Source organism: Diaphorina citri, unplaced genomic scaffold, assembly GCF_000475195.1.
Source record: "Diaphorina citri unplaced genomic scaffold, Diaci psyllid genome assembly version 1.1 scaffold222, whole genome shotgun sequence".
Taxonomy (NCBI): domain Eukaryota; kingdom Metazoa; phylum Arthropoda; class Insecta; order Hemiptera; family Psyllidae; genus Diaphorina; species Diaphorina citri.
Window position 1 is genome coordinate 230,300 of NW_007377659.1, and position 20,065 is coordinate 250,364.

Below are 20,065 nucleotides of genomic sequence, written 5' to 3' on the forward strand. Positions count from 1 at the left end.
TTTTTGAAGTTACAACTAAGGTCTTATTATCCCAAAACAAAAAAGTAAAACAGGATAGGAGAAAGTGAGAAAGCCAGTGGTTTTGAGAATGAACCTTATTTGGTCAGGATAAAATCTGTCATGGGTGGTAACTGAACTCATGACCTTTATCATTTGAATTGAACTATCATTTTAAAAGTTATGCTATGGGTGATACAACCAATACAAGAAAAGACCAACTTCTCTTATTAAAGTCTTGTTCTGAGTCTATTGTCTCTTGTTTTCTAGAGACCAAAGTCTCTTCTATTAATGCCCTTGTTTTCATTTCCCCCTCTTCCTCCTTCTTTCTTAGTCATAATTCTTACTATTTCTTTCTTTTCTTTTATAATTAAACAAGGTCTTCTGTTATAAACTTTGTTGTACTATATTACTAAACCCATAAAATAAATGAGACCTTGTTTAGACTGCTGGGGTAAAGGGACTTTTTAGTCTCATTCGAGCAGGATAAACGAGGTTTATTTTATTCTATTCTTCTCTTCCTCAGGCTCATGAAATGCCCAACAGTCATTTGCCATCGTCCAAACAGCTCGATAACCTATTAGATTTGAACAGTGGCTATGGAGGAGGCAATTATCTCAACCAGCAGCAACAACAGCAAGGTTCCCTCCCTGGGGCAATGTCCAATGGGTTAGCATTCAACAATGGCTACCCGACACCTAGTGATCCAGGTAAATTTTCCATTCCCAAATGATTATTTTTTTTATTTAGTAAAAAAAAAAGAGTTTCCTGTGCTTTTATCACCTTGTTTTGGCAGTCGTTTTAAAGCCTTTTCTAAAAACCAAAGACCATTTGCTTTTGTTTTCCCATTTCCATTTTGTTTGATTGTTTTTTTTTTTTTTTTTTTTTTTTTTTTTTTTTTTTTTTTTTAGAAGGGAATATTTTTGTTTTTTTTTGTTTGTATATATGAGATTTTTTTTTTTTTTTTTTTGTAGAGAGGAAATTTAAGTTCTTATTGTATGTAGCTTTTAGAAGCACTCACTACTTACAACCATATTTATATACGAAATAGAAGTTATCAGTATTATTGTTGTTGCATCTTCGTACCCGAAGGTTGCCCAGATTCTTCTACTGACAGTCCTCTATTCTTTATTTTTATAACAATAAAATTTTCTTCTCCCCCTCCAGGCAACAACCCCATGACACTGTCCTCGACCCCATCCTCTTCCTCTGTGTCCACCTCCCTCTCCTCCTCCGAAGACACATCCAGTCTGAGTCGCAAATCTTCCATGAACAACGGAACCACCACCACGATTGAAACGGGCACCTCCAGTAACAATCCTGCAGGTGAGAAATTAAAACTTAATTATTATGTCCAACTCCATTCTCTTATTATTATTACCTCCTGGATTCCTCGGAGGTTGTTTTTGAAGTCCTAGGGGGTTCTTGAAAACAGCTTGAAGAAGGGGGGAAAAAATGTGAAAAACACTCCCCATGTATTAAGCCCCAAGCCACCAATGGCGGCCGATTTTTGATGGAAAAGTTTCCATCTTGAAAGTTTGAGCTCAATCCGGAGTTATGTCCTTTTCAATATTTTATTTTTCCATGTTCTTCTGTAATGTCTGAATTCTTTCTTCTTTCAAGATAACAGTGCAATCGCATTGTGACTTGGAAACTTCTGCCTATTTCAATTTACCAAAGTCTTTTTTTCTACTGTTTACTTGTTTGTTTCCAATTTCCTTCACCAAAGGGACTTTTTAGTCTCATTCGAGCAGGATAAACAAGGTTTATTTTATTCTATTCTTCTCTTCCTCAGGCTCATGAAATGCCCAACAGTCATTTGCCGTCGTCCAAACAGCTTGATAACCTATTAGATTTGAACAGTGGCTATGGAGGAGGCAGTTATCTCAACCAGCAGCAACAGCAAGGTTCCCTCTCTGGGGCAATGTCCAATGGGTTAGCATTCAACAATGGCTACCCGACACCTAGTGATCCAGGTAAATTTTCTATTCCTAAATGATTATTTTTTTATTTAGTTAAGTAAATGATTATTTTTTTAGTTGAGTTTCCTGTGCTTTTATCACCTCGTTTTGGCAGGCGTTTTAAAACCTTTTCTAAAAACCAAGAACCATTTGCTTTTGTCTTCCCATTTCCATTTTGTTCTGTTTTGTTTTGTTTGTTTGTTTTTTTTTTTTTTTTTTTTTTTTTTTTTATTTTTTTTTTTTTTTTTTTTTTTTTTTTTTTTTTTTTTTTTTTTTTTTTTTTCTTGTAGAGAGGAAATTTAAGGTCTTATTGTATGTAGCTTTTAGAAGCACTCACTACTTACAACCATATTTACATACGAAATAGAAGTTATCATCATCATTATTGTTGTAGCGTCTTCGTAGCCAAAGGTTGCCCAGATTCTTCTAATGACATTCCTCTATTCTTCCTTTATGGAGCTTTGAGAACCTTTATTTTTATAACAATAAAATTTTCTTCTCCCCCTCCAGGCAACAACCCCATGACACTGTCCTCGACCCCGTCCTCTTCCTCCGTGTCCACCTCCCTCTCCTCCTCCGAAGACACATCCAGTCTGAGTCGCAAATCTTCCATGAACAACGGAACCACCTCCACGATTGAAACGGGCACCTCCAGTAACAATCCTGCAGGTGAGAAATTAAAACGTTATTATTATGTCCAACTCGATTCTCTTATTATTATTTTTTATTATTATTACCTCCTGGATTCCCGGGAGGTTGTTTTTGAAGTCCTAGGGGGTTCTTGAAAACAGCTTGATGAAGGGGGGGAAAAATGTGAAAAACACTCCCCATGTATTAAGCCCCAAGCCACCAATGGCGGCCGATTTTTGATGGAAAAGTTTCCATCTTGAAAGTTTGAGCTCAATCCGGAGTTATGTCCTTTTCAAGATTTTACATTGTGACTTGGAAACTTCTGCCTATTTCAATTTACCAAAGTCTTTTTTTCTACTGTTTACTTGTTTGTTTCCAATTTCCTTCACCAGGTGATAAGTCAATGGGAGAACGTTCTATTTCGGGCGGAGCTACCAGTTACAATTGTGTCTACTGTAGTTTGAGCTTTTCGGACAAGATAGTGCTGCGATTGCACTAGAAATTTCTGCCCATTTCAATTTACCAAAGTCTTTTTCTTTCTATTTATTAAATTTGTTTCTAATTTCTACCACCAGGTGATAAGTCAATGGGGGAACGATCCATTTCTTTTTCTTTATTAAATTTGTTTCTAATTTCTGCCACCAGGTGATAATTCAATGGGGGAACGATCCATTTATTACTTTCCTTATCCTATAGGAAGGAAAGTAATGTAATCGGGTCAAAATTTCGATGGTTAGTTTTTAGTGCCAAAACACGTTTTGAGGTCCCTAGAGACTAAATCCGAAGTTTCAGCCATTGGTCCGTGTGTGTGTCTGTCTGTCTGTGTGTCTGTCTGTGTGTCTGTCTGTCTGTCTGTAAACAAAATATCTCGAGAACGGTAAGAGCTAGAGACTTGAAATTTGGTATGTAGCTGTCAAATGTGACAAGGATGCGACACGAAACTTTTGGTTAAGATCGGTGCAACGGTTGGCGGCATTTTACCGCTTTTTGGCGGTTTTCGGTGTAATTTAACAATATATCGGGAACGGTATGAGCTAGAGACTTGAAATTCGGTATGGAGTTTACAAATGTGACAAGGATGCAACTCAAAACGTTTGGTTGAGATAGGTGCTGCGGTTGGCGGTATTTTGACCGATTTTTGGCGGTTTTCAGCTATATCGACTAAACGGTTAGAGATATTGTAAAGGTTAGGGTAAAAGAACACTCACATAAGCAGTATTCAAGTAGGAGGAAGTCGCGTGTGACTTGTTTCACACCCAGATTTTTGAAAGTGAACATAGCCGCTGTAACCACCACGGAAATTCAAGACACCGCCATCGAGAACCGGTTCCGTTTCGCAAGTTTCGAAAAGGCCAGGAATGCACGTATTTTTAGAATCAATCCTGACTTTAGTTTCCATTACATTAAATTTGTTTCTTATTTTCTGCCACCAGGTGATAAGTCAATGGGGGAACGATCCATTTCGGGAGGCGCTACGAGTTACAATTGTGTCTACTGTAGTTTGAGCTTCTCGGACAAGATAGCGCTACGATCGCACTGTGGCTCGGAATCGCATCAGATGGTGATTATGTCGGATGAGGGACGTGACTGGAAGTGGCGACCACCTCCACGCGGCTTTACTGCCGATAATTATAGGTGAGAAAAATAACCCGTAATTTATTCTGTGCCTTTTTTAGTCCGTCCTTCCTTTATTATTACAAAAGTAATAAAAAGGTATAAGGGACGGACTATTGTATTTGCTTCTGTGTCGTCTGTGTTTCTGTCTGTCAGTCAGTCTGTCTGTCTGTTCCCATAGGAGGACTTATCCAAACCTGGTCGACCTATATATCAAATTAAAGGTCTTTTTACCAGGATCACGAAAATGGTTCCCGGAGGGACGGGCTCAGCTTGTTTAAATTCAACCAAAGAGATTCCACTCTAGACGTCTAGTTTTGCTGCCATGGACCACTTTGGCCGTATTTTAGTATATGACTTTTTTTTATTTAACCAAAGAGATCTCAGTTTGGACGTCCACACTTGCTATACTTCTAAATTTGTACCAACAGGTGGATTATCTAAGCCACGAACATTATTTTTTAACTAGCTAGGTACTTGGAAAAAAACTTGATCCGGTTATGAATCTGCCTTGGTGGTGTAGTGGTCAAGGCACTGGTAAACAGGAGGGCGTGGGTTCGAACCCAGCCGAGGCATGGAATTTTATCCTCATTGTATTTGAGAATTTGACCACATAATACTGGAGTTCTAAGGGTTAGGTGGTAGAGAACGCCTCCGGCGTAAAAAAAAAAAATAATAATAAAAAAAAACTTACTAATAGGTTACCTTCAACTCAAGAGATTATTATTATTTTGTTCCTCTTCAGTCTATGCGAATGGTTTGAGGAGGGAGGTGAATCTGCGTGCCGCTACGGAGCGCAATGTGTTGAGGCCCATGGTACTGAAGAGTTGGCCGAGTGGAGACAGAGGTTCGAGTATAGGCGTATGAAATTGCAGCGGGCGTCGGAAAAGGAGCTGTATGGGAAATCGTACACGGAGCAGCTGCTAGATCGGTAAGTAATAGTTGGAAAATTAGACCGATTGCAATAGAGAGGTCTAATACTTTCTCCTTATAGATTTATGTAATGTAATAGAAATGAACTAGGGTAACTAGAAGTAGAAGGCTTACGTGACCTTGAGTAATGTCTGGAACTCGAACGTGAGCGTGTAGATGTTTTGTGTACATCCTGGGAGTCAAACTGTGGACCGTTCGTAGTAGACGCTGCTGCTGATGCTAGTTCCTTGCATTCAATACGTGACGCTTCGAGTGCTGTCGCTTTCTCGACGATCTTGTTGAATTTCGTCTCGGTAGATTGTAGAAGCTGCTCTCGAATCCAATTGTCTTTCAGGCCTCTGATAAATTGTGCTCGAAGGAAAGTGTCTGCAATTGAGAAGAAAGCTAGAAAGTATAACCCAATGCTATATGATCCAGTGGTAACGCGCTTGCTTGCCATGCAGAAGGTACCGGGTTCGAATCCCACCATCGACAAAAATTTGTAATAATAATAATAATAATAATAGACTCTTGAGTGGAAGGCAACCACTAGGCGAGGTTAACGCCTTAGGCGTTCTTTTATGTAATGTAATAGAAAGCTAGAAAGTATAACCAATGCACGGGGGGCACGTAAAGTATAACCGGGGGGCACGGTTGATCCAGTGGTAATACGCTTGCTTGCCATGCAGAAGGTCCCGGGTTCGAATACCACCATCGACAAAAATTTGTACTCGTTTTTTGATTGCAAATATTTCAACGGGTTACTTTCTGGTGTTCTCGTGTTGACCCAACACCTAAATAGGAAGTATTGTGTCCCTTCTCACCCATCTGATGAGAGGCATACTACGGGATGGGCATTCTACGACACAGACCACAAGCGTCTAATGTAGCAGTTGTTTCATTGCTACGAAATAAAAACGGTGGTGAATCTTTTTTTGTTCTTATTTTTATTTTATTTTTTATTCTTCTTTTTTGCACATCCTTGAATTTTAACCACAATTTTCAATTCTTTTTGTTGCTTTCCCTTTTTTTTTCCTCAACATGGGGAGCAATCATGTCCCGACAAGGTTCTCCGGGAAGATATTAAAGACATGGAAGTGACGTGCTATCACCCGATAGTGATGTCTGTTTCCTCGAAAGTGATTTATTACACTATTGATTAATTATTATTCATTTTGTTGCTTCCCCTCTCATCTTGGCAGCTGGGTACAATCTTCATGTCCAGACAAGGTGTTGCGGGAAGACATTGAAGATGTGGAAGTAATGTGCAATCACTCACCACAGTTATCAACGATATTTTTTACCGTATTTATTTTCTGAATCATTTTTCTCTTTTTTGAATAATCTACTAAATGCTTAACGGAGGTGAGATTATGCTGATAGTGTTGAGAAATGAGCATCAATATTTTTTTATGCTTCTATTTTCCTGTAGCTAATAGTACATTCACAGTTTTTTGGACTAATTCAATAGGTCATTATGTTTATTATTATTATTTTTTAATTTAAACAGGTCTTGTTCCATAAAATGTAATGTTATTACCAATCAAATATATAAGACCTTGTTTAAACTGCAAGAGTAAAGGGACTTTTCAGTCCTATGCTGGTAGTATTAACAAGGTATATTCTATTCTATTCTATTCTATTATTTATTATAGTGTCCGGTACAAATGAAGCCTGTAAAAATCTGCAGTAGGGTCTTGTTCCAGAATGTTTACTCATCTCCAGATTAATTGAAGACAAACTCTTGAGAAAAAATTGATGAAATTATTAATAGGCAAAATATGTTATGAAATTATTGATAGGCATTAGTTACAACTAATGAACTACTTCACCAAGTCAAAATTACTCTATGTCTCATTTATTATCCTAGGTGTCAATGCCGAGGCCCTGAAGATGTTAGAACGAGTTCAAATGGTTGTACGAATGGTAAATGGGAATGGTGGTCAGATGGCACCACCACAGCAGCAACAAGGTCCTAAATTTACGCACATGTCCATGAACAAGAATAGCTTATCTCATCTGGATGGTTCAGAATCTGCTTGGGTAAGCAACTTTGGTACTAATTCAGAAGCCATGACAATGAAAAATTGCTAAAAGGAACTGTCACAAATGAGCAGTTTTATGAATTTAATGTGTGTATTGAAATGAAAAGACGAGTGGTAAGGTTTTGAACAGGAAAAAGCTATGTGAGAAAGAGAACATTTTTTTGAGAGTCGAAAAATGCAATTGAAAAACTGGACAGACTGGACTGGGAAAATCTAACAATATCGATTGAGATATTGAATTGGTTGTCATGGATACAACAATCTCCCCTCCTAATATGGAACCACACATGTCACATGAGATCTAATCATCTAATACATGATATAATCCCCATATCGGACTGGAGGACGGCGATTCCGTACAGGACGACCAGATGCAGGCGGTGTATCATGAGCGGCAGGTAACTCGACTACAGCTGGAGGATCTGGTTGTCTAACAGATGATTGTGGAGGTGGAACTGGTAACTCCAACTGTGGAATACGAGGTACATTGAACAACTGAGGTGGTTTGAATGTAACAGTTTTCTTCTTCGGCACTAGAGTAGGACGTAGCTGGTTGATATGACGTTTTATTGTCCTTCCAGTGTCGAGCATTACCAAGTAATGGCGAGTACCTAGACATTTGGTTACAGTACCAAATTCCCATGTGTACTTATTATGGAGAAAAAGTCTCACTTGGACTCTCTCCCCCTCTTGTAATGAACGGATGGGTTTTGAATAGTCACTCGTAGGTTGAGGTCGGTAAGGAAATACTGCATCGAGTCGAATTCGTACATTCCTCTTCAAATATAACTCGGCAGGAGTTTTACCACACGCTAGTGGCGTAGCTCGATATCGAAGTAGAATTTCTTGAAGTTTGATGTGTAGAGGTGTTGAGTCTTGAGCCATTGTCTTGAGTCGGTTTTTCAACGTTTGAACGTTTCTTTCAGCCAATCCGTTTGTAGCCGGATGTCCTGGAGCGATGAATTTTTGGAAGATACCTCGATCAGTGCAGTAGGTATGAAATTGTTCACTCTGGAAAATAGAATGATTATCACTCACAAGAACAACAGGATAACCGTGACTGGAGAAAATATTTTCAAGTAATTCTATTGTACTTGAACTGGTAGGTGCGTTCTTTATCATTCGCACTTCGATCCATTTTGATTTGGCATCGACGCAAATTTCTGCCACCAGGTGATAAGTCAATGGGGGAACGATCCATTTCTTTTTCTTTCTATTTATTAAATTTGTTTCTAATTTCTGCCACCAGGTAATAAGTCAATGGGGGAACGATCTATTTCTTTTTCTTTCTATTTATTAAATTTGTTTCTAATTTCTGCCACCAGGTAATAAGTCAATGGGGGAACGATCTATTTCTTTTTCTTTCTATTTATTAAATTTGTTTCTAATTTCTGCCACCAGGTAATAAGTCAATGGGGGAACGATCTATTTCTTTTTCTTTCTATTTATTAAATTTGTTTCTAATTTCTGCCACCAGGTGATAAGTCAATGGGGGAACGATCCATTTCTTTTTCTTTCTATTTATTAAATTTGTTTCTAATTTCTGCCACCAGGTGATAAGTCAATGGGGGGAGCGGTCCATTTCTTTTTCTTTATATTTATTAAATTTGTTTCTATTTTCTGCCACCAGGTGATAAGTCAATGGGGGAACGATCCATTTCTTTTTCTTTCTATTTATTAAATTTGTTTCTAATTTCTGCCACCAATCTACTTTAGTTTGAGCTTTTCGGATAAGATAGTGCTGCGATTGCACTAGAAATTTCTGCCTATTTCAATTTACCAAAGTCTTTTTCTTTCTATTGATTAAATTTGTTTCTAATTTCTGCCACCAGGTGATAAGTCAATGGGGGGAACGATCCATTTCTTTTTCTTTCTATTTATTAAATTTGTTTCTAATTTCTGCCACCAGGTGATAAGTCAATGGGGGGAACGATCCATTTCTTTTTCTTTCTATTCATTAAATTTGTTTCTAATTTCTGCCACCAGGTGATAAGTCAATGGGGGAACGATCCATTTCTTTTTCTTCCTATTTATTAAATTTGTTTCTAATTTCTGCCACCAGGTGATAAGTCAATGGGGGGAGCGATCCATTTCTTTTTCTTTCTATTTATTAAACTTGTTTCTAATTTCTGCCACCAGGTGATAAGTCAATGGGGGAACGATCCATTTCGGGAGGCGCTACGAGTTACAATTGTGTCTACTGTAGTTTGAGCTTCTCGGACAAGATAGCGCTACGATCGCACTGTGGCTCGGAATCGCATCAGATGGTGATCATGTCGGACGAAGGACGTGACTGGAAGTGGCGACCACCTCCACGCGGCTTTACTGCCGATAATTATAGGTGAGAAAAATAACCCGTATTTTATTCTGTGCCTTTTTTAGTCCGTCCTTCCTTTATTATTACAATAGTAATAAAAAGGTATAAGGGACGGACTATTGTATTCGCTTCGGTGTCGTCTGATGTTTCTGTCTGTCAGTCTGTCTGTTCCCATAGGAGGACTTATCCAAACCTGGTCGATCTATATATCAAATTAAAGGTCTTTTTACCAGGATCGCGAAAATGGTTCCCGGGGGGACGGGCTCAGCTTGTTTAAATTCAACAAAAGAGATTCCACTCCAGACGTCTAGTCTTGCTGCCATGGACCACTTTGGCCGTATTTTAGTATATGACTTTTTTTCATATTCAACCAAAGAAATCTCAGTTTGGACGTGCACACTTGCTATACTTCTAAATTTGTATCAACAGGTGGATTATCTAAGCCATGAACATTATTTTTTAAGTAGCTAGGTACTTGAAAAAAAAAAAACTTAATCCGGTTATGAATCTGCCTTGGTGGTGTAGTGGTCAAGGCAGTGGTAAACAGGAGGGCGTGGGTTCGAACCCAGCCGAGGCATGGAATATTGTCCTCATTTTATTTGAGAATTTGACCACATAATACTGGAGTTCTAAGGGTTAGGTGGTAGAGAACGCGTCCGGCGTAAAAAAAAAAAAAAAAAAAAAAAACCCGATACAATGTGCGTGCCAAGCTGAAGCTGGTCGACTGTTACTTGCTCTCCCCGAGTGAGATAACAGGGAGCTTGGCAATGTCCATATTTAGTTTCTGTGATAAACTGATAATAATATAGAATTTAAACTAAATTTTCTCTTTTTCCGTGTGTCTTTTGTGCTGTTCCCGTAGGTAGCTCGATACAATCTGCGTGCCAAGCTGAAGCTGGTCGACTGTTACTTGCTCTCCCCAAGTGGCGTGGCAGGGAGCACGGCCAAGTACGCCCAAAGCGGAGAGCTGTTTGCTGTGATGAACCTAGGCAAGGACATATCCGAGGACACGTCAGCGGGTAGACTTATTCTCAACAATTGTGCTTATGTGTTCTTCTCAGGTGAGTCCTTTTTACCTAGCTTTTAATGGTACTTCCACTACGAAGTCGACCTAAGGTTAGTCCCAACCCAAGAGAATAAAATCAACCTTGCTAGTAAGTACGTAGAAATGGCCTCAAGCCTCAAGGGAGCCTTGACCAAATGACCATAGCCCTGACCCTCGCTGAAAGTGAAGATATTAATTAGACTTACTTTATCATGGACACTCGTTGCTATCTTGAAAGCCCAGAAGAGGTTAGGTAGTAGAACAGCCGCGGTAGACATTCCGAGGACACGTCAGCGGGTAGACTTATTCTCAACAATTGTGCTTATGTGTTCTTCTCAGGTGAGTCCTTTTTACCTTCCTTTTTTTTTATCTAGCTTTTAATTGTACTTCCACTACGAAGTTTATTCTTTTTATTTTATATTTGTAAATTTCAATCCAATAAATGAATGACCTGGTCGATTCAGCTTGCGCTGCCAAGACCCTTTGTTTATGGTAGAGAATGCCTTAGGCATTAACCCCACCCTTGATCAAACTTTATTTTGTATTTATATTTTGTATTTATATTGTTACCATCTGTATCTGTAAATAAAGTTTGATTCAATTGTATAATAATAATAATAATAATAATAATAAAGTCGACCTAAGGTTAGTCCCAACCGAAGAGAATAAAATCAACCTTGCTCGTAAGTACGTAGAAATGGCCTCAAGGGAGCCTTGACCAAATGACCATAGCCTTGCCCCTCGCTGAAAGTGAAGATATTAAGTAGTTTGGCTTTGGGACTTTTAACAGGGAAGATGTCAGCTTGAAATTCCCCTTGCTAAAGAAATAGGTTGAGTGCGAAGGTAATCCACTATTTTTTTTTTTTTTTTTTTTTTTTTTTTTGGCACCTCCTGATTACCAGGCGAGCGTCTTGACCACTACACCACCGAGGCAGGTTGTACTCGTTTTTTGATTGCAAATATTTCAACGGGTTACTTTCTGGTGTTCTCGTGTTGACCCAGCACCTAAATGGGAAGTAATGTGGCTTGACCCAATAAGGCTACCAGGTTGTTATAATGTAGAGAGCCTATTGATACACACAAGAGCTGTGCTTTTTTCTCATTAGAAGTTATGTTTTTCATAGCACAGTAATTCGTAAATCGTTCTAAATAGCTAGAAAATTTCTCATTTTCTGATATGTAATTTTCAAAAGGTACTAGATTTGATTGGGTACTTTCCTGAATATGTTAAACGAAAAGAAGAAATATTTGCGATTTGAAACTAAGCACTATTTTGATCAACTGTAGACCTCCCTTATTTTCTATTCTACCGTACAAAATGAAAAAAGTGACGATTATTAGTACAATGACGGTTATTGGATCTTCTACTGTTTTTGTCCACAGATATTGACGAGAGTTCCAATAAAGACAACTGTAGACCTCCCTTAATTACTATCCTGCTGAACAAAATCAAGTGACAATTATTAGTACAATGACGATTTTTGGGTCTTTACAACTTGGAAATCCCAAGTTGGAAGGATTTGAACGCGCAGAAAAAAATCTTTAGAGATAATTTTGTGTATTTTGACTATTAAGTTATTTAGAAATATTTTTTACCCTATTTTCATTGTTTTATACGGAACCTCTTACACAGAATTTCATTTCAACTACCCTCGGTCCTAATTAGTCCTAATAATCGAGGTTCTACTGTAATTTTATTTGGCAAAGTTTCAACGTGTTTAACTTAATCCGTTTTTAACCCGCAGGTGTACGAGGTGGTAGAGCGAGTGTCCGAGCTGAAGAAGAAATGGCCGTCAGCATGGGGTAAACTGGACGAGCACGCTATCGGTATTATGACGCCGTATGCAGACCAGGTGGTCCGGATTAGGAGTGAACTGAGGAAGAGACGAATGGGCGGTATATCCGTGGAACGCGTGTTAAATGTACAAGGTAAGATATATTATATGCTGTAGACCAGGTGGTTAGAATTACAACTGAGGAAGAGACGAATCGGCGGTATATCTGTGGAACGCGTGTTAAATGTACAAGGTAAGATATAGAATATAAAATAAATCAAAGGGCAAACAGGCAACAAATTAACTAGGCTACCAGTAAAAAGATACACAATAACCATAAAAATATACTTACCGTCGTATGTATGAAAGCCAAAGTTAAACTTTAGTTTAACTTAAGACGAACAATGTCGCCAATTTCATGTCATTTCTTGAGATAACTGGCTAGATTTCATGAAATTTGGCAAGATTTTCATTTCAAGTTAAACTAAAGTTTATCTTTAGACTTCATACATACGGCGGTTAATCAGTGAGTAATGTCTCGTACTCATGTACCTAATAAGTGATAATAAAAAATATGTAAATAGCTAAAAAATATGTATTTCGATGACGCGCGATGCACTAATGCGACTCGCTCTCTCCTCCACCAGGCAAACAGTTCCGGGCCATTTTCCTGAGCACGGTCCGCACTCGGCGCACATGTTCCCCGTCGGCCGGCAACGAACCATTCTACGACACAGACCACAAGCGTCTAATGTAGCAGTTGTTTCATTGCAACGAAATAAAAACGGTGGTGAATCTTTTTTGTTCTTATTTTTATTTTATTTTTTATTCTTCTTTTTTGCATATCCTTGAATTTTAACCACAATTTTCAATTCTTTTGGTAGGTTTCCCTTTTTTTCCCTCAACATTGGGAGCAATCCTCATGTCCCGACAAGGTTCTCCGGGAAGATACTAAAGACATGGAAGTGACGTGCTATCACCCGATAGTGATGTCTGTTTCCTCGAAAGTGATTTATTACACTATTGATTGATTATTATTCATTTTGTTGCTTCCCCTCTCATCTTGGCAGCTGGGTACAATCTTCATCTCCAGACAAGGTGTTGCGGGAAGACATGGAAGATGTGGAAGTAATGTGCGATCACTCACCACAGTTATCAACGATATTTTTTACCGTATTTATTTTCTGAATCATTTTTCTCTTTTTTGAATAATCTACTAAATGCTTCACTATTATTCATTTGTTTTCTCCCCAATAGTTATTAATTTTGTTGCTTCCTCTTTTCCTCTTTCAGCTGGGTGCAGTCCTCGTGTCCCGACAAGGTTCTGCGGGAAGACATTGAAGACGTGGAAGTGACGTGCGATCACCCGATGGTGACGTCTGTTTCCTCAAAGGTCAGTGACAAGAGCTGGACGTTCACGGTCCGGACCAACAGGACCATCAAGGCGGTGGCCCTCCTCCAGGACGCGCATAGGAACCATTTCAAATTCGAGTAAGTGAACACCTCAATAACTTCTCCACTTACTTTCTTCAATTTACTTAACCAACCTCACTGGTGTAGAGGTTAACACGGTGAACTCTGGATCTGGAGGTTGATGGTTTGAGTCCAAGTCAAGTCACAAAAGTTAACGTAGTATATTAAGCGAGACTGACTGACAAGCATTTATGCTGAACACAATTGAAATTCCTTTTTACTTTGAGACATTTGAGACAAGACTGACAAGCATTTATCAAGTCATAAAAGTTAACGTAGTATATTAAGCAAGACTGACTGACAAGCATTTATGCTGAACACAATTTTATTAAAATTCCTTTTTACTTTAATTTATTTTGCGTCTTATCCAGTAAAGAGCAGTCTGAATGGCCGCCCGGCCGTGTCAAAGATGATGGTATAAGCTGTTGAAGGATTCTTTTTTTATCTTTACGTGCCTATCCGGTTCGGATGTTGGTGGCTATTATGACTTTGTTGGCGGCTGCCTGGAATAGTTGGGTTGTTGTTTGGTTGAACTTTTATTACTGTAAAAAATATCAATAATTACTTGTGTAAGATTGGCATGTGTTTGCAAGTGTTTATGATTGAAACATAATTTTCCGTGAAGTAACCTGTTAAAGCTGTGAGTTTAATAAAATAAAGATGTAAAAAAAAGTTCAATTTGAGAGCTACCTGATTAAAGATTAATTCATAGTTACCAATTAAGTTTAATTCAATATTCTGTGTTAAAATCTGTGTTTACGTGTTGTTTTTCTCTCCGTCAAAAATCTTTGTGTGTTAAATTTAATTCTATTAACCATAACCATAACTTACCTGACATAAATAGCTATATTTTTTTATATTGATCTAAATGTCATATTTTGTTTAATTAATTGAGTCCAGTGTAAATTTGTGCTTTTGGTGTTTTAATAAGTACCCCCTATGTTTAAATTGCTGATATAAATATTGTCATAGTCTACAGTACCTATCTATAGTGATAGTTCCATTTGGATCAATCATATTTTATTCATCTGGTGTTGATTCAGTCTACTCTCATTTGGTAAGTGTAAATTTAAACCAATTTTCATCGCCATTTTTTATTTTACAGCAATGGAACACATGCTGCAGTACTCATGTGGTCTGTGTTGTAACATGCCCATTCCAATGTATGTTCCTCATTTCATGGAGAATAAGAGACACAATACTTCCTATTCAGGTGCTGGGTGAACACAAGTCCATATAAATGCTACTCCCTGTGCTGTGTTATTGTCTGTTGGTAATCCCGAGTATTTGAGTTTGTATCTTTCGTGAAGAGTTGCTTCTCCTTTGCCTTTCTTTTTGACTTCACTTAATCCCATGATCTGTACTTTATATTTCATCATCTCCGCCACCAATTCCTCCTCCTTTCCAGTCAACGTCTTAATGTTCCAGGTTCCAAATCTTATCCGAGTTCGAGTCCCAGGGCACAGTCTGGTAGATTCAGTCCTGGTTCCGAGGCGAGGTTGATTTCTCTGAATCATTTTAAAACTAGAGCAGGGATTAGCCGATCTCTAGGGTTTTGTTTGCAGTTGATGCTTCGTGTAATATTTATTTTTATTTACACTACTACCTGGGACGTCAAGTTGTAACTGACCAACCAGTCTACATCAACTACTTGCTCGGGACCCCGGGAGCGCCAATTCCCGTATAACTGCGAACAGTTACCCCTGGGGGGGAGGAGCAAAATACTTGAATCTTTTAAAATATTTTTCCACTGAAGTTAACATCCTTGAAATCACTCATCCAATATTGAGTACAGTAGATATCTTGTTTTAAATTTTTCCCATAAGACCCCCCCATCCTAAAATAATAGTGCAGAGGTACACGTTGGTACTTTTATTTTAATTTATTGAAATGAATTTAACCAAAGCCAGCTTACAATACATGATCAAAAATAGCGACCGAAGGCCGCATTATATTTATTTTTTAACTAAGCTTATATAGCCCGCATTGCCTTTTATGCATTAACGAAACGAATTACACTGGCCTTGCCACCGGCCGAAGGCCGCAACTATGCTTAATAACAGATCTATTAGCAAGATCAGCGGCCGAAAGCCGATATGAATTTATGGGCATGAACAAATAACACCTAATTTTACAAACATACCAAAAATCACATCATAGGTACCCATAACTTCAACTTTTATCTTCAACTCTACAGAGCACTCTCCACGCAAGACCTCACGCACGCGGCTGCCATCACGCACGAGCTAGGCGATAACGATCAGGAGTGGCTGTCCGCGTTGCCTCCGCCCCCACTCGACGCGGAGACGCGGTTCGAACACGTCATCCGCGTCTCTTTTTCGACGGAGATATATGGGACTTTCCGGCAGAGTTTGGTGGTGGACCTGGGTTCGGATCCGGTTCTGGTGAAACATTTGTGCGTGGATGTCATTCCCATTGATCATGTGGAGAAAATCAAGGAGATTAAGAAAGTAAGTCCCGGGTTCGATGCTCACCATCGACGAAAATTTGTACTCGTTTTTTGATTGCAAATATTTCAACAGGTTATTTTCTGGTGTTCTCGTGTTGACCCAGCATTTGTTTTTCTTTCTTTTTTTCCTAGTGTTAGAAATCCATAAAAGATCAGTTCAAAGGATTTTTGTGAGAGGGAAAAGAGAGGTTTGTCCTCAAGTTTTAATGCATCCAACCAATTGATTCTCTCCCCAGGAGCTAGTCCTATCGAATGCTGAGCGCTGGGAGCCCGAATCTGTGTCCATAGTCAAATTCACCTCCACCGCCGTCAATGTTGATTCCGAATCCGGGAGCAAGATTTGTGCGCTCTATCCACCGCCCCGAGCACACACTTTCTCCCTCACTCAGAGCACGATAGAGGAGCGACGACTGACCCGGTACAACTATAAGCCACGCATGCATGAGCTGCTCTATGTTGAAGAGATGGCGCGATATGAACAAGTAAGTAATAGAGAGTGAGATTTGTGCTATCCACACACTTTCTCCCTCACTCAGAGATAATTATGAACAAGTATTTAAAAATAAGGGAGTAAGATTTGTGTAAGTAAATACACAGGATTGAATGGTAAAGATTGCCAAGATTGCCTTTGGCAATATATTTCGTCCTTTGATTGTAATCATTATTGTATTGTGTAAATCTGTAAATTATATTATAACCAATAGAGTCTTGTTATTTAGTAAAGACAAAGACCACAAAATTGTCCATGTTTCGTCTGTAGCCGAGGGGTTAAGAACTCTGACTCTCTACATGGAAGAGCTGGGATCGAATCATTGGAAATTTTGGTTGAATGGGCGGTCTTGATCACTCTCTCTGAAAAAGGTTGGAGCCCAAAGTGAAGAGTTTGTTGTGAATAAGAAACTAAATTTCGTGTGTTTTGTGCTGTTCCCATAGGTAGCCCGATACAATCTGCGTGCCAAGCTGAAGCTGGTCGACTGTTACTTGCTCTCCCCGAGTGAGATAACAGGGAGCTTGGCAATGTCCATATTTAGTTTCTGTGATAAACTGATAATAATATAGAATTTAAACTAAATTTTCTCTTTTTCCGTGTGTGTTTTGTGCTGTTCCCGTAGGTAGCCCGATACAATCTGCGTGCCAAGCTGAAGCTGGTCGACTGTTACTTGCTCTCCCCAAGTGGCGTGGCAGGGAGCACGGCCAAGTACGCCCAAAGCGGAGAGCTGTTTGCTGTGATGAACCTAGGCAAGGACATTTCCGAGGACACGTCAGCGGGTAGACTTATTCTCAACAATTGTGCTTATGTGTTCTTCTCAGGTGAGTCCTTTTTACCTTCCTTTTTTTTTATCTAGCTTTTAATTGTACTTCCACTACGAAGTTTATTCTTTTTATTTTATATTTGTAAATTTCAATCCAATAAATGAATGACCTGGTCGATTCAGCTTGCGCTGCCAAGACCCTTTGTTTATGGTAGAGAATGCCTTAGGCATTAACCCCACCCTTGATCAAACTTTATTTTGTATTTATATTTTGTATTTATATTGTTACCATCTGTATCTGTAAATAAAGTTTGATTCAATTGTATAATAATAATAATAATAATAATAATAAAGTCGACCTAAGGTTAGTCCCAACCGAAGAGAATAAAATCAACCTTGCTCGTAAGTACGTAGAAATGGCCTCAAGGGAGCCTTGACCAAATGACCATAGCCTTGCCCCTCGCTGAAAGTGAAGATATTAAGTAGTTTGGCTTTGGGACTTTTAACAGGGAAGATGTCAGCTTGAAATTCCCCTTGCTAAAGAAATAGGTTGAGTGCGAAGGTAATCCACTATTTTTTTTTTTTTTTTTTTTTTTTTTTTTGCCAAAACCAAATGTCAGCCCAAAAGCGATCACCCTGACAAAAAATGCCGACCCCGTCTGTACACGGGAAAAGGCAAACGAAAAGAAGAAATATTTGCGATTTGAAACTAGGCACTATTTTGATCAACTGTAGACCTCCCTTATTTTCTATTCTACCGTACAAAATCAAAAAGTGACGATTATTAGTACAATAACGATTATTGGGTGTGTTAATGTTTGTCCCCAGATATTGACGAAAATTCAAATGTAGACAACTGTATACCTCCCTTATTTACTATTCTAACGTACAAAGTCAAGTGACGATTATTAGTACAATGACGATTATTGGGTCTTCTACTGATTTTGTCCACAGACATTGACGAAAGTTCCAATGTAGAGCCCGAAGGATAGCGGATTGTCCATGAGGTCTACATTGAGGACAAGGGCAAGAATGGGATCTACTTGCGCGTCCACAACTGTAGACCTCTCTTATTTACTATTCTATTGTGTTTGACCACAGATATTGGCGAGATTTCCAAAGTAGACCTCACTTATTTACTATTCTAACGTACAAAATCAAGTGACGATTTCTAGTACAAAAACGATTATTGGGTCTTTTAACTTTTTGTCCACAGATATTGACGAGAGTTCCAATACAGACAACTGTAGACCTCCCTTAATTACTATCCTGCTGAACAAAATCAAGTGACAATTATTAGTACAATGACGATTTTTGGGTCTTTACCTTAATGTTTGTCCACAGTAGACTATTCTACTTTATTTACTATTCTACTGTTTTTGTCCACAGATATTGACGAAAGTTCCAATGTAGACCCCGAAGGAAAGCGAATGGTCCACGAAGTTTACATTGAGGACAAGGGCAAGAATGTGATCTACTTGCGCGTGTCGTCCACAACGGTGACCTCGCTCAAGCTGAAGAAGAACACGGACGTGACCATGGACGTGCAGTTTCAGCTCAACCGAGTGCCGTATTGTGAGTGGCATCAGGCAATAGACAGGTGAGTGGTTGGGTGGAAGAGGAAGAATAAATTGATTCTTCAAAAACCAGAAGAAAATTAATTATTCAGAAACCAGAAAGAAATTGATTGATCAAAGAGAAGAAAAAAATCTGGGTTCAATTATTTCCTATATTTTTTTTTCTTTCAAGTCAACAACAGAAGTCATTTGTGGTCTCATTTTCAAATCACACAAAGTCGATCTTTTTGGAATTGAATTTGGCTCTTTACTTTCACATTTGTGTTTTTAAGGTAGATCTTATTACCTTTGTTTAGTCTCTTTGATTTTTTTTTTATTTTTGATTTATTAAACGGGAAATTTGGGTCTTTGGTTTCACAGCAATGTATTCAAGGGGGATTTCATTTCTTTTCATTGGTCTTTGTAATTAGTTTTATTTTCCCTAATTCCACTGTTAGCAATGTTAATTTATCCTTCCTTGTTTTTCCCGTTTCCGACATTGATTTTTGATTTATTAAACGGGAAATTTGGGTCTTTGGTTTCACAGCAATGTATTCAAGGGGGATTTCATTTCTTTTCATTGGTCTTTGTAATTAGTTTTATTTTATTTTTCTTCCTATTTCCACTGTTGTCAGTAACAATTTATTCTGTCCCATACACAGTGTTGCCAATTTTTTCTTTTGATTTCCAGTGTTGCGGATTTCCGCATCATATTTCCCGACACCTACGTTGAGCCGCACATCCCCGTGAATTCCACCCTGAGTTCCGCCCTCGCCTCACAACTCAATTCCAAACAGAAAGAGGCTGTAGCCGCCATAACCGCCCCGTCAGATATGCCCCTCCCCCCTGTACTCATAATAGGTAAGCCACTCGGTGGTGTAGTTGTCAAGACGCTGTACTAAGGTCTGTTCAAAGTAAAATAGTAATAATCTCCATACGGTCTGTCTGATCTGAAAAAAAAACTGGTCTCCGTAAGGTCTGTCTGATCTAAAAAAAAAAAAAAAAAAAACCGGCCTC

The 20,065-nt window shown here is 38.7% G+C and overlaps 1 protein-coding gene across 1 annotated transcript in view; it reads left to right on the forward strand.

Moving 5' to 3' along the window:
- LOC103506208 overlaps window positions 1-20,065 on the forward strand; it is a 46,091-nt gene that overhangs the window by 750 nt on the left and 25,276 nt on the right. Inside the window, exons 2-11 of the mRNA XM_026821323.1 lie at window positions 524-707; window positions 1,165-1,323; window positions 4,022-4,223; window positions 4,948-5,133; window positions 13,590-13,787; window positions 15,967-16,240; window positions 16,476-16,721; window positions 17,352-17,550; window positions 18,882-19,092; window positions 19,740-19,909. Coding sequence (XP_026677124.1) covers window positions 524-707; window positions 1,165-1,323; window positions 4,022-4,223; window positions 4,948-5,133; window positions 13,590-13,787; window positions 15,967-16,240; window positions 16,476-16,721; window positions 17,352-17,550; window positions 18,882-19,092; window positions 19,740-19,909 — 2,029 coding nt within the window. The remainder of the gene's footprint in view (window positions 1-523; window positions 708-1,164; window positions 1,324-4,021; window positions 4,224-4,947; window positions 5,134-13,589; window positions 13,788-15,966; window positions 16,241-16,475; window positions 16,722-17,351; window positions 17,551-18,881; window positions 19,093-19,739; window positions 19,910-20,065) is intronic.